At 48.2% G+C, this 15,132-nt stretch overlaps 2 protein-coding genes across 2 annotated transcripts in view; one reads left to right on the top strand and one right to left on the bottom strand.

The window, feature by feature from the left end:
* Positions 1–5,769: 5,769 nt before the first annotated feature.
* PHACADRAFT_263158 (uncharacterized protein) lies at positions 5,770–5,981 on the bottom strand. Its single transcript, XM_007400251.1, has one exon. It carries the CDS (start codon positions 5,934–5,936, stop codon positions 5,775–5,777), a length of 162 nt encoding a protein of 53 aa, XP_007400313.1. The 5' UTR covers positions 5,937–5,981; the 3' UTR covers positions 5,770–5,774.
* An 8,236-nt stretch (positions 5,982–14,217) lies between these two features.
* The window catches only part of PHACADRAFT_103191 (uncharacterized protein), a gene marked incomplete at both ends in the record, with an annotated part of 2,809 nt that continues 1,894 nt past the window's right edge, over positions 14,218–15,132 (top strand). Inside the window, one exon of the mRNA XM_007400250.1 lies at positions 14,218–14,321. Within this exon, the coding sequence (XP_007400312.1) occupies positions 14,218–14,321 (104 nt within the window). The remainder of the gene's footprint in view (positions 14,322–15,132) is intronic.

Genomic DNA, 15,132 nt, shown 5'->3' with positions numbered 1-15,132 from the left:
CATTGATGCGAAATGTGAGTATCAGATTCGGAGGATTGCAGGTAATACTCCCCTCAGCAGTAGCTTTGGACATTGCGTTCCTACAAGACAACAACAGACCTAAGAAGTGTCATGTCATTGTAGCAAGCTGTGCAGGCACGGCAGAATTACTAACAATGTAGTATCGATGTCAGGGCTAGCGATGCGAGGAAAGTCTTCGACGTTGGGCTGGGGAACACAAGTTATAGGACTTTATATGTGCTTTGGGCTGTAGCAATCAAGGTTGTCGCATTAGACAGATGGCCAATGGCATGCCCATTCTGGGGGGAGCGTGGGATGTAATTACTATGGGCATAATGAACATTCCTCGGCACTTACACAAGTCTGTATAGCACTAGTACAGTTTCAAAACAATGGCGGTCGATCTGCCAAAGATGTTTTGAAGTTTAAAGGCGTCTGAGATGAGAATGGAACATGAAGATACCTTGAAATAGAACATATCTCGCGCAAAACTTAAAAAACAGACCTCATAATTTACAGAAAGGATGCTCTGGTTTTTGTTCCAAAAAGGCGAGACACGTGTCGTGGGCATAGCCCCCGGCCTCCTATTATTTTTCCATTTTCTACGATTTATCCTACATTTGTACGACCCTCCAAAACGTCGTCGGCGCATTGGCGCCAGTTTACAAGTCCTAACCGCACGCCAAACAACTGGAGAGCGCATCACCGACGAGCATGCATCAGCGCATCAAACGCGCCTGTATCGCCGCCGTCTCGTCACCGCATCACGCTTCCTTGGTAACAGCTGCACTCCAATCGGCAACGGACATCCCATTCCTGTCGGCCCGACAACGTCATGCGCTACGACACACCAGCTCCCGAGTCCAATCGGCAACGGACATCCCATCCCCATCGGCCCGACAACGTCATAAGCTATGACACACCGGCCCTCACTTCTCCGTCAAAGTCTCCTAGACACTAGCAGCCGCCGTAGCACAATCGCTTATGTAATGCCTGGTCTGTGCGCAGCCTAACTAGTATATAAGGAGCCTCTTTGTCGCTACCTAGCCCCATCTCAACCTCTTGGTTAATTGGGCTAGGTAAGCCTTTGTTTGTACTCTAGTATAAAATCACTAAATACACTTGGTTAATTGGGCTAGCTGAACAAGCTAATGCTTAGTCGCCAGACCTCGTCAGCGCCGCCTTCTGATTAGATCCACGCAGTATCCCTCGTGGTGTGTTGACGCGAGTCCACATCAACACGAGTTCAAGAACGTGAAGTATTCCAGGCTTGATATGTCAGATACTGTGCAGGAAGGCTGTGGGTTGCCAATTGGATCCACTCAAGACTGGAGGTTTGAGATGCCATCCGCGCAAATAGAGGGGCAGGTTCAAAGGATAAAGGGGTCGACAATAATTAGGAGAGCTAACAGTACTACGCGGTCGGTCAGCGACATCATGATAGACAAGGTATTGAGCATTAGCAATCTTCGCATTCGTCTCGCCAGTGTCTGCCGATGCTTGCCCTTATGCATACCTGGGTAATCTGAAGATGGGTCAGTTTGGACGGAATCAACGCTGTGCACGGTGCAAGGCATCTGGCCCAAAACAGATATTGTCTGTTACGATCACGTGATGTGTTGAAATGTGCGCTTACGACTCGTTAGTGTTGCCGCAGATTCGAAGGACCCCTGACATTGGGTGGAGAGGCCTGATCCTGATTTTCACCTGACCCAACCTTTTTATCCGCACAAAATTTTGGCCCTCTGGCTCAAAAAGGTACAGATTTTCCTCCGGCCCTGGCCCAATGGCCGGATTTAGATGCAGATTAGGCACCAAGCCTCTACATCTTCAATAATTCGCGCCATTTTGCATCTAAAGGCACCCTGTAAGTGCAAGTAACATCTCTATGTATAATAAACTAGGTTCCTGCTTTGCCTTTGCCACTATCTTCTGCTGCTACCACTGCTGGTCTCTTCTCCCCTTGCTTCTGGGAAGTGTTGAGGACCTTTATGGTAGCTTCAGTGATCTTGAAACAGTAGAGGGTAGCGTTTAGCTTACATAGCACTTTTTTTTGCAATGCTGACTTCACCAGGAAGGGTGCACAACAAATAATTAGATGAGGCATGAAGGAACAAGAGTATCTGCATCGAGACGACACACGGATGAACGGCACGGAACTGATTGGGCTTGAGGGCTCGTTATACATGTGCACAACTATATTGGACAATAGATGTCAAGTAGCATACGATTGTGTAGACACAGGAAGAATATATTTTATTTGTGCTCTCGCTTGCATTCTTTATCCTTACTTGCCAATCGTAGACAAACGCGGACAGTGGTGCGGTCTGAATAGCCACGAGAACGATTCCTGATTGAGGTGCACTTTGTATTAAATACCGCACTAGATATGGAAAGGCTACTGATGTTGACAAGAAAAGTGTCTCAAAGACCTTGGGCATCAGCTAAATGGAGTGACCAGCATGTCCCAAAAATCTGTATACGAACGGTCCTTAGGCCTTGTAGAGCGGCCGCTGGCACGGCACGAATTATTTCTCTGGCACCTCCGGGTCCAAGCCTGGTTTTGGATGAGGATTGCCTCAGGCATGGGGGGTCCCGAGACCCCGTTTTGAATACGGATTGTCCTCAGGCCCCTCCGCCTAATGTCAGGGGTCCTGGATTCGAGATATTTTGAGATGAAATCCGGTCCGTCTTGATGGATGATATCCAATCAAGACGGATGGATCTCGAGCCGAGCTCGATGCAATCTGTTCGGAGAATGCCAACAGTAGGGCGTATGTCATCACACTGATGCCTGACCACGGTCACACACAAGTCCCACCAAGATGCGTCACACACGCATTGCGGTATCTGTAGTGTCTCGATTTATTCCCCAGGTATGTCTTGCCTTTGCACTAGTGGCGGAAAATCAAGTGTTTTATAGACCTGTTGCCACAGTAACGCTACTTAATCATGTAAATAGTGCTGTCTGAAATGAGTTCCTTGAGATCTCTGTCACTGCTGTGATAGCTTGCCCCTGTGGCGAAGACATAACCTTCTCAAACTGAGCTTAGGAATTATGCAGAACAGGTACAGTGAGTGTTTAAACCCTTGGCCACAAAGCCAGGCAACATGTCAGTCCCTTGAGGAATTTCATTTTTGCGAATATATCTACAATGCCCAAGCAGCCCATTGCTGTGTGCTCTCCATGGAACGTTCATACCACCCTCTGTGCGATGCCTCTTCATGGAATCAGCAAGCAGAGGGTTCCTCTCATGGTTCCTTGTCTGCTTCTTCTGTGCGCTTGGGCCACATACCTTACCCTTCCTCTGACACCTCACAGCTGCTACAGTCTTTGCGCCTTCACACTGATCATCATGCACTCCCTCTTCCAAATCTGGCTTCCCTCGTAGTACCGGCATCAGTTGCGTCTTTGACTCAACCTCTGGCAAAGCGTAAACATGGGCGCAACGACTCTGCAGTGGCACCACCAAGGTGTACACATCCCACTGATAAACCATTTCACTCTCTACCTCTCAGCACTTCCATTGTACCCGGTGTGGGGCCATGCCTGTTGCCATCAGTAGCTCTCCCGCTTTTGCAATCGCAAGGGCCAAGTGCCGCAGTACCCGAAAGACCTGAGCTTTGGTTTGGCTCGCTGCTGGGTGCATCGCGCAGCGAGACTGACAGCTCGTACCTGGCATCCAACATCTGGTTCCATATGTATCCCACTGAATTAAAGGAGCCACCCCCAAATTTCACTCCCGGGGTTGGCTTTGATTCCAACAGTGATGTTCCACCCTACCCACCTCCGTCGAAGCATCACTTGACGTCGTCGTTTGTCAGATGTCGATTGTGCAAGTAAGTAACTCACTACTCCATGAATATTCACCATGGCTAACTACGAAGCATGTTCAGAACAACCTGGAGGGTGTGGAAAAATGCTAACGGCATTACCGGCTCCATTTGTTGCCATCTTACAAAGAATCATGCAGACGAGTATTGGTTGACTGTAATATGAGGGAAGCTCAAGGGATGGGATACACTGCCTGCCACCTCAAAGGAGAGCTCAAGGGATGACGCTTGCGAAGCTTTCTGTGTGAAAACATTTCAGGACAAGCTTGTGCAGTTTGTAGTCGTCAGTGACCAGGTATGTTCTTCTCCTCTGATAAATAGGCTCATATTAACTGTTTAATATTGCTTAACATGCAGCCCATCAACATTGTTGGGTGCCCTGAGTTTCAAGACCTCATTCTGTATGCAAGCGATCATCTGCACAATATAGACATTCCGCATCGTACCTTTCTTACGCAGTTGATCAAGGAGTGCTGCAAAGTTGATTTTGGCGAAGTTATTGAGGAGTTGAAGGTATGACTCTTCTAGTATACCATGACCAATGGACTTCTGACTTGTGATACAGCCATCAGCAAAAAAATCGGTCATAGATCAGAGAAGGGTTACTATACAAGCGCCTAACAGTCTGGTGGATGCTGGCAATGCAAGGACAGGCGATACCAGGCTGGTAATGCAATGCAATCTCAGCCCAGACCAGTATGTCAATATCATTCCGTTCCCATCATGATATCACTAGACATGACATGACCTGCTCGTCCCAGATCTCGGTGGTGACGTAATGTCACATGCGCCATCTTCCAAGACGTGACTTTCATCAGCCTTCGCCTCTATGTCGACTCTTCAAAGACAAGTCAAAGGTTCGTTTGACCTCCCCTAAATTCATTTTTAATGTATTTCCTTTTATATTTTGATTTATATAGAGGGCACTGGTCGCTCTGTACCTCTTACTTCCCCACCACCATGCCACAGGTCTCGTCAGGCGAATGCCTCCCCCTTTCCTGCCTCTGTACCACTCAGACTGTCACTGCCGCCACCATCACCATACCACATACAGTGCCTACGAACTGCTCGACGCCGTTTTTGGGACTCAATTGTGGGCGCTTGCATCTGTACGGCCTCAATGTATGCGCTCACTGACAACTCGTGGCTGATCGGGGTGCGTTTCTTCTTCCTTTCGTGCTGTGTGTGTTTTTCTCTTGCTGCTAACACAATTTTTCATGTGCCCACCGAGATAACTGAACGGCGCAAATCTCGCGGGCGGCATGGCAAGCAGTGGTCTGCTCTCATTGGTTGGACCCGTACGTTCAATGGCAAGAGCGCTGCTGTGCTCAGCATTGCACCTGCAGTAGTGCTCGGGGCATTCGCTGCAGACAGTGTATATACTATGCCTAGCTTGCAGCTTCAGTATTCTCACTGACAGTACGGTTAACTGACCGCATATATGGTAGCCGCAATGTCGGCTCCCACCCCCCATTCTTGCTTACACAGGCTCATATAAGGTGTGTGGCCCACATATATGCACTTTTTTATCCATTGTCTCATGCACAGATCCTCGTTAAACATATTTTCTCATCTGATAAGCTGTTTCTCAAACATATTATGACACCTAATGTACGCCGTAACTGTGTAGCTCATTCGTTGTGTTGTTCACTCATGGAGCTTTATAATCAGCACTCAGGCTTAGCTGTGCGCGCATAGAACATGGTAGCAAGGAACAACTTGTGAGGTGCGTGCTCTCAGGTGCACACTTTCTCTATCAAATGGAGCTAACAAGCAGGACGACTAGGACATTCCAACACCTGGTGCTGCCTGGCGCACCTATCAAAATGGTGGGCACGCTGGCACCAATACGCGTGGCAGCACCTCATGATATGCGCAATGCATCCGCTGTATGCATCGCAATCTGTAGGCTCCCACGTGATGGACGCTCACATGCGCGATCAGGATTCGATCCCCACACAACGTGCACCACTGCGAGGGCTGCTCATCATCAAACGCTTAGAGTGCGAGTGACACATGCGGCGGCGACATGCGGTGGCAGCACGTGGCCGCTTCGACTGTTTGACATCACTGACATGTTTATAATACCTGCCCGCACCCATGGACTTGCTGTAGCTTTGCAAATATATTGTTCTTTGTCCTGAATTATTGTGTGCGAGGTAGCTCCCAATATATTGGAATATTCAATGAATTATTGCGAGCCGTATTGTAAAGGACACCCAGACTGGCGCTCGCTGGTAATGCCTTGCCAGCCCATACCAACCTCGCCAGCATGCTATGCATGCTAAAGGATCCCAGGCTGGTATGTGTTATGACAGAGGTTTCTTAGCAAGCCTGAAGCTTGTCTGATCGCCTTATCCGCAGATGAGGTTAGAGCAGAATAAAGAAACGTGAATATACGAAAGAGCTGAAAGCTGAAGTTCTACTGTACATGCGCGGGGTATATATACTACTGCTCATCCTAACCTAAGGACTAGTCTACTAGTCAAAGGGACTGCGGGTGAGTCAGTGGAGCTGCGCTCTATGAGTCGACGAAGGCTGTACTACTAAACTAGAGTCAGAGACGAAAAAAGGAAATGATATCCCACGCCACCATGCCCATCATAACATTACCCCCTAATCTACCTTCGAGCAACGATCGAAATTAGTTGAGAGCCCAGATCTCCTCCTAAACTCGCGCGACTGCGTCCTCGAGAGCTTTCTTGGCAATTATGAGTGACTTGGATTGTTTGCTGCGGCGGCGGCGTTCGCGCTTGAGCTGCCTCTTCGAAACCTTTGCAGGAGTCGTCCAATCCGAGAGCGCGCTCGAAGATGTCCAGCCGGGATCGACGACGTCGAGGGATTTGTCGTGGGAGACGAAGCGGACCGACTTCTTGGTGGAGATGTTGCGGTTGGACTCATACAATGGGGGTGACGGCGACTCCTGCGAAGAGGATGGCTGGTCTCGAAATGCCCGAAAGGACTGGCTGGCCGATAGAAAGGACTGGCTGGATGACGAAGAAGTGAGGCATTCGGAGAGGGGTCGAGAGTAGGTCGGCGTCGGGTTGGGCATGGGCTCGAAGTCGTTGAATAGGTAGGAGAAATGGATTGAGGGCCCGAATTGATAGCGATGAGCAGTGTTGACGATGCGAGATGCCGATGGGTGTGTTTCAGAATAATTGGCGAAATCTCTCCATGCCTCTAGATGCTCTGTATCTGTCCTCCCAATTTGCATCCTGAGCCTTGCAAGCCCTTCGTCGTTGATGTGCACCAAGTTTGCAGCGTCGCGATGAGTGTCGGTAAAATGTTCGTTGAGGGCGTGGAAACTTGTGACAGTCCTTGCAAATATCTTCGTGGCATTGTCCTCTTCCTCGGCAAGTTGCGAGAGGAGCTCGCAGGCACTGTAGTCGTTGCGAATTTTGGTGATCCGCTGGAGGTAAGTGGTTTCGCGGTATCTTCGTTCGTTTTCTTCTGCACTGGCGCCGCTCCAGTCCCAGTGGGACTCAGAGTGCTCGTCGACGGGGATGGTGCTTTTGTGTGAGTCTGGAGTGGGTGCACGGGATGGGACGAGGTTGTTGTTGGAGACGTCGGCATCGTATGCGTGCTGGGCGTTGGAGAGTTCAATGGAAGACGGGCTGCGGATGCGAATTTGCGAGGTGGATTCAGTGAGGGTGGAGACGGGGACGCGCTCGAAAATGGTGGCGAGGGTGGAAGACATTGTTTCGTAGAGAGGCGAGGCTGGTTTGGAGACTTGAAACTTGTTGTAGCTGCGACTGGGGTTGTCTTGGCTGGAGAACGAATAGGCAGATTATGCCTTCTTTTATACGCGTTCAGAATATCTTGGGCATTCTTTAGATGGGACTTGGGTTCCCAGGAGTTCTCTGCTTGTGGCTGTTCTTTCCACTTGACTAGGTATTGGACATAGCCATAGGATGTCTTGTGATTGAGTATCGCCTTGACTTCATGTTCTTCATGGCCGTCGATGATCTCTGGAGGCTGTTCTATAAAATTGGGGCCGTGCTGCTCGGTTTCATGATATGGGGTGAGAAGCGAGGCGTGGAAGACATCATGAAGTTTTCGCTGTCCTCGAAGATCGAGTTTGTATACCAAAGGTCCTAGAACCTCTTTGATTCTGAATGGTCCCTGATGTTTGGGTGCAAGTTTCTTGAAGGAATAACCATCTTGGAAGTTTGTCATTTCAAGCCAGACCTTCTGACCTTTCAGAAACGGTGAAAACTTCCTGTAAGCTCTTGAGGCCATGCGATGCTGTGCTTGGTCTAAGGCAGCGTGGGCCTCTTCATGTGCGCGAGTCCGTTCTAGAAGCCATTGTTGTATGGATGGAACCTTAGTCTTGGGAAAGGCTGTGAGGATGATCCTTGGGTGTGAGCCATACATGAGATAGAATGGCGAATGCTTTGTGGCGCTGTGTTCTCGATTGTTGAACGCCACTTCCATATCAGGAAGAAGCTGTGCCCAGCTGTGCGGATTGTTCTGGCAGAAAATTCTGATGTACGCTTCTACCTCTTGATTGGCTCGTTCCGTTTGACCGTCGGTCTGAGGATGGTATGCGGTGCTCATTCGTCCTTGTACTCCGGTTAGCTTCCACAATTCTCTCATGACTTGGGAGTCGAATTGCGGACCCCGGTCCGTGAGAAAGACGTCTGGTAGTCCAAATCTTTGGTAGACATATTGATAGTAGAGTTTGGCTGTGCCTAGCGCGTCTATCTTTTCCGTGCAAGGGCAAAGAATTACCCCCTTTGTAGAATCATGGTTTACCATGACCATTTGAGCATTATATCTGTGAGACGCCGGGAGGTGTGTGATGAAGTCGCAGGTTGTGAACGCGAATGGACGGTCCCGTCGAGTAGATTTGATCGGTTGGAGAGGTGGGATAGTTGGCTGATGATTAATTTTCATTTGCTGGCATTTTGCGCAACCTCGGACGTAATTTGAGATGAAGGTTTGCATGCTTGGCCAAAAATATTCGCGTCGGATGAGTTCTCCTGTTTTCCATTGTCCAGGGTGTCCAGCTCCAGGGGAATCATGGTAGGAGGATACGATGTGGCGTCGTAGTGCTTGATTTGCTGGTATGTAGCATCGTTCCTTATAAAAGAGTAGTCCGTCTCTTTCTTCCCATTGATCCGTGTTTGACTTGAAAGGAAATGCGTCTGTTTTTCCTAGTCGTGCTGATCAGACTTGTTCAGCAATGTCGTCATATGTAAGATGTTTTTGAATGTCTTCTGCCAATTTATAATCCACGCTAGAAGTGGGCGTTTCGATTTCGATGTCAGAAATGATTGCTTCTTCGGTGAATAATGAGTCTGGTAGGAGGATTGTGGCGACGAATTTGTCTTCAGGTAGTAACACTTCTTCTGTATTGTCGAATTTCGCATCAGCTGGTGCAGAGGCTCTTGTCATGGCGTCCGCTTGGATGAGTCTGGTGCCTGCATGGTGTTCAAGTTCATAATTGAACTGGGACATGAATAGTTGCCATCTTGCTTGTCGTCTATTCAATCATTGTGGAGATCGGAAGTACGTGAGGTTCTTGTGATCGGTGAGGATCTTCGTGGCGCTTGGGTTTCCTTCTAGGTAGTGGCGCCACGCTTCGAGCGCTTGTACTATTGCCAGTAATTCCCTATCATAGATTTCGTAGTTGCGTTCTGCTGGGTTGAAGGATTGGGACAGGTAGGCGACTGGTAGCCAATCTCCGTTGATATCTTGTTGTCGGAGTACTGCTGCTGTTGTGAAAAGTGATGCATCTGCTTCAATGAGGAATGGCTTTGTGGCGTCCGGCATTAATAGAAGAGGTGCTGATGTAAATCGCTGTTTCAGCGTCTCGAAGGCTTTCTGACATTCGTCTGTCCAATTGAACGGCTTGTCTTTCTTGGTGAGTTCATTGAGCGGTTTTGCAATGTCTGAATAGTGGTCGATGAAGCGTCGATAGAAATTGCCGAATCCTAGAAATCCTCGAACTTGTTTGACGGTAGTCGGTATCGGCCAGTCCAATATTCCTTTGATTTTGACTGGGTCCATGGCAACTTGGTTGTGTGATACAAGTGCTCCAAGGAATTCGACTTGCCATGCATCAAAGGTGCATTTCTCAAGTTTGAGGAAAAGATCATTGTCGCGGAGTCTTTGAAGGATTCTTCGTGTTTGCTTTCTATGTTCATCTTGATTGGATGAATGAATAAGCATGTCATCCATATATATGACTAGCCATCCTTCGTTGACCATATCACGGAATAGGTCATTCATCATTGCTTGGAACGTTGCCGGAGAGTTGCATAGTCCAAAGAACATGACCGTTGGTTTGAATAGTCCTCTGTTCGTTTTGAAGGCTGCTTTCCATTGATCTCCATCTTTGATTCGTACGTTGTTGTATCCTGCTCGTAGATCAAGCTTAGTGAATATGCTGGATCCTTTGAGTTGATCGACAAGGTCTGAGATGAGAGGAAGTGGGTATGCATTTTTGATAGTGCCATCGTTCAAATACCGGTAGTCTTGGCATGGTCGTAGCGTTCCGTCTTTCTTTCCTACGAAGAAAAATGGTGAGGCCATTGGTGATTTTGATGGTCGTATGTAGCCTTTTCGCATATTCTCATCGAGGAATTCGTCGAGTTTCTGTTGTTCTAATGGAGATAACAGATAGACCTTGCAATCTTTAGGGATGAAATCTGGTTTCAGGTCGATGGCATGGTCGTATGGTCTTGATTCTGGAAACCGTTCGGCTGCTTGCTTTTCAAAGACGTCTTGATAGTCTTGATAAGCGGTTGGTAGTTCATTTTTTGTATTCTCCGTTGCCTGTTGTGCCATTGCCATTGCCGGGTTGATTTTTGCGTTAATCTATAAAGATGCTATGCTTTGGCCATTTCATCTGGTTCGGTGCACATGGTGTATGCGAAGGAATCTCCTTGGGTGTATGCGAGGATGTAGTCTCCTTCTTCGCATTGTTCGGCTTGTAGGATGGGTTCTGAGGCGACTATCGAGGCGATGTGTATAGACCGGTCCAGAGGTGCTCCTTTTCTGAGAAGATGTAGTACGTGTCGAGCTATTTCTTCTGGTCTGGCTTCTTGTATTGTTTTGGTGTCGGTAGACCCAAACCCTTTTGATTCTCGTTCAGTTCCCGGTAAGGTTTCGACTTGTTTGGGTTTTGCCATAGAGATTCGTTCGAGTACTAGTTGCGCCACTCGATCTCCTTTGATCACTTTGTGTTCTTCGATCCCGGAGTTGATGAGGAGTATGCGGATTTCTCCTGTATAGTCCCTGTCGATTACTCCTGCTCCTACGTCGATTCCCTTGACTGCTAGTCCGCTTCTTGGTGCGATTCGTCCATAGGTTCCTTCAGGAACTTGAGCGCTTAGCCCTGTTTTGATAAGCATGCAAGATTGAGGTGGTATTATCTGGTCTTCGCTTGCATAGAGATCAAGTCCTGCGGCTTCATCTGTTCCTCTAGTGGGTATTTGTCCTCCTTCCGAGATAGTGACCGCAAATTCTGTTTCTTCTCTAAGGAGTGCTGAGTCGTTGGATGGAAGAGCGTTGATGTTTTTTCCTTCATTATCTGGTAATTCCTCGATTTCGCATTTTTGAATTCTTTTTGAGAAGTCTAGAGTGCCTTTGTTCCAGTTGATGGATGGGTTTCTTTCTTGTAACCAGTCCATGCCGAGGATGATGTCTTGTTTGCCTAATTGGGTAACTAACAACCTTTCTTTGGTAGGTTGGTTTCCCACGTTCATGTCGATTTCGACTTCGTTGCGAATAAACCCCAATTCGTTCGGGGTTCCGTTGACATTGAATACTTTGATTGGTTTTTTCAAAGGTTTCTCTTGTAGTCCTAGCTCCTGGACTGTTCTTCGATTGATAAATTTGCCTTGTGCTCCTGAGTCGACTAGTGCAAGAACTTTTCCAACGGTTTCTTTTGCTCTGATTTGGATGGGAATACACATCGATTTTGATTGCATATCGGCAATTAATACAGAGGAGATTGATATTCTAAGAGGTGTTGACGTTGGGGCAACCCTCAGACATGAAAATCCGGATTAGCTTCGAGATAACGGGCGAAGAGATCCTTAGCATCTTCTTGAGATAGTTTGGTTACTTCTTTGACCAAATCTCTAGGTTCGTTGTCGAGATCAATGAGGTTGGGTTCCTCTCTGACCGTTGTAGTGCGGACATTGGTGGAATTTCCTTTATTCCATTGTCCTGATTTCTGGTTTGTCTGAGGACGGTTGCCTTGTTGCAAGCGATTGGGTTGGTATCTTCCTTGTTGGTCGCGTTGCTGGGGTTTCTTGGGCGAAGGACAATTTCTGGCAATATGTCCTTTGCCTTCGCAATTGAAGCATCGTCCTTCTCAGCGTGTTTGGTCTCGGGAAACGGCGTCGATGTCCATGGCATCGGGGTCGCGTTCCTGAGTTCTTCCTCCTCCTCCATTTCCTCCTGAGTGAGAGGTAGTTTTGTCGATCCTTCCCCTTTGTCTTCCTCGTCTGAGCTTGTCCCATTCTATTTCTGCGTTGTCCAGCTTGAGTGCTTCTTCTTGCCATCCTTGGAGTGTAGTTGGCTTCTTCTCTCGTTGGATGAGAGTCTTTGCAAGGACGGATTTGAGTCCTCCTGTATAGGTACGTTGGAGGTAGGTGTCTGTGCTTGGGTTGTTGTACTTGGCTTCTTTGACGAGTCGGTTAAATTCGACGTTGTAGTCATTGACTGAGTCGAAGTCTGACTGCATTATTCTGTCAAGTTTTACGATAGCGTCAACTTCGCTGTCCACCTTCTGAAAGGCTTTGGCGAAGTCTTCCTTGAATTTGGTCCATGTGGGCCAAGTTGTGCTGGCTTCATATTCGTCAAACTTGGTACGACACCAGTCATGTGACTTCTTCTCGGTGTTGTTGAGTACAAAGAGAATTTTCTTTGCATCCTTGGTTGTGTCTTTGCCTTTAAAGTAGATGTCGCAGTCTTTCAGGAAGTCTTGAATTCGCTGCGTGCCATCGAACTTTTGAGGCTTCGGAGTAGAGGCATGTTTGTTTGCTTTTTGAAGTGCCTCAATCATTTCTCGCATGAGAGTATTTGTGTCTGTCACCGTGGAGGGTGTCTGAAGTTGTCTGGTAACTTCGTATATTTCTTCCTGTCGTTCAGGTGGGATAGGTACGTCGAGATTCGGGAAGGGAATATCGAATGGTTCGAGTCTGATTTCTGGTACCTGAAGTGATCCTTGTACTTCGGGTGTTTCGTCGTCTACTTCGATAGAGGTAGAGGTTTCTGCCCTGCTGGGTGCTCGGCTATGTCTGCGAGATTGATCGTATGGGTGTGGTGTCTGTGGTCTGGATGGTGGTACGCTAGCGGATAGTTGAGTTGCTTGTTGGGCTTGTTCTTCTCTAAGCCTGGCTTCTTCGTTAAGCCTGTCCCTTTCTCAAATGAATTCTTCTTGTGCTGGGTCGCAGAGGACGAGTCCTTGTGGTACTCATACTGTTCCTTGATATGCGTAGTATCGGTTGGGGCAGAGTTGTTGAAAACAACGTCTCCAATGTTCTTCGTCGTATCGATGGTAGTCGTGCCTATTGTCAGGCCTAAAGTTATGTCTGTGTGCTGCTGTGGCGCAATCGTTCACCCCAGTTGCTTGTGGAGTAGTCGTCTTGACTATTCTTCGTGGCGTAGACCTGTCTTAGGTCCGCCTTGTTGAGAAGCTTTCAGCTAATGTTATGACAGAGGTTTCTTAGCAAGCCTGAAGCTTGTCTGATCGCCTTATCCGCAGATGAGGTTAGAGCAGAATAAAGAAATGTGAATATACGAAAGAGCTGAAAGCTGAAGTTCTACTGTACATGCGCGGGGTATATATACTACTGCTCATCCTAACCTAAGGACTAGTCTACTAGTCAAAGGGACTGCGGGTGAGTCAGTGGAGCTGCGCTCTATGAGTCGACGAAGGCTGTACTACTAAACTAGAGTCAGAGACGAAAAAAGGAAATGATATCCCACGCCACCATGCCCATCATAACAGTATGTTTGATAAAGCAAACCGGTGCTATATCTACATTGATATACTTGTTCCCAGAATGGTTACCTTTGTAAGCGAGGTTAGCTTTGCCAGGGCTGCCCAGGCTATATATGCCGCCGATTTTTTTGCTGATGGAGAAGTGTAGGACGAATCTCATACACATCCGACCTTTGGAGCAACTTAAAGCTCCTCGGATTTATGGCTGTCACTGCACATTATGCTGCAAAAGACGAAAATGGAAACCTCGTCATCCGTTCTCGTCTAATCGCGTTTCGTGCGGTGCCAGAGAATCATACCGGTGTCAATCTGGCCACAGTCTTCTACAGTATTCTCACTGAGTATGGCATCTCACACAAAGTAAGCATAATATTTCAACTTGATATTGAGTTACTGAGATTATCTTGATTCAGATTGGTCAGATAACACTAGACAATGCGTCGAATAATGACACCATGATGCGTGAGCTCGAGCGGCTGCTCTGCCGAGATGGCATCCCATTCCACCACGAGGGAAATCGCATACGGTAAGATATTCTGATATGAAACTGCGACTTTCAAACACTAAGTACTTCTCACACAGATGCTTCCCGCATATTATAAATATAGCAGTGAAAGCAGGGCTCAAGATGCTGACTAAGCTTCCGGCTGCCGATCGACAAAAGCAGCAAGATTCCAGCGATGTCAGTGACAACGACGACGACAATGACAATGAAGGCGAAGACGGTGGCCGTGATGTCCTCGATATAGCCTCTAATCCGGCGCTGCAAGCTGACCCAGCATACCATGACGCTCTGACGAACGATCCGGTTAGTGATGTGCGGGCTCGGCTCAAAGCCCACAAGCCCGTCAAGCCCGGCCCAAAAAAGCCTGACCCAAGCCAGGCCTGGGCTTGAGATGAAGTCAAGCCTGAGCCCGGCCCGAAAGCCCAGGCTTGGGTGCACCAAATGTGTTGCCGTTCCCTGGGCTCAAAACATGGTAAGAACGACTTTATATATGCATATGAGACAAAACGTTGACTTACCAGACGAGGCGATCCCTGCTAGTGTGACTAAGCGCGATTGTGCGCCGCCGCCTGGCGTTCTCCGTAGGCGCCCCTTCGCGAACCTTGTCATAACATGGCTCGTAGCGCGGTCGCATGCCCTCTGGAGGCTGAAGTACGGTGAGTACATGCAATAGTAGCCTATCACATGCAAATATGCTCACTTTTGTAGCATACAAATACTTATCCTAAGCTTGGCAAGCCCGGGCTTAAGCCCACGGCTTGGGCCGGGCTCAGGCTCGGCTCGGGCTCAGGGCTCGGCTCGACGTCGCCACAGCCCAAGCCCGGGCTTTGAG

The sequence above is a fragment of the Phanerochaete carnosa genome (genome assembly GCF_000300595.1).
Source record: "Phanerochaete carnosa HHB-10118-sp unplaced genomic scaffold PHACAscaffold_10, whole genome shotgun sequence".
NCBI lineage: Eukaryota > Fungi > Basidiomycota > Agaricomycetes > Polyporales > Phanerochaetaceae > Phanerochaete > Phanerochaete carnosa.
This window is presented reverse-complemented; position numbering and strand designations above follow the sequence as displayed.

Coding starts and splice junctions, on each gene's coding strand:
- PHACADRAFT_263158 (XM_007400251.1), bottom strand. CDS start 5,936: ATGGGTGCGGGCAGGTATTATAAACATGTCAGTGATGTCAAACAGTCG.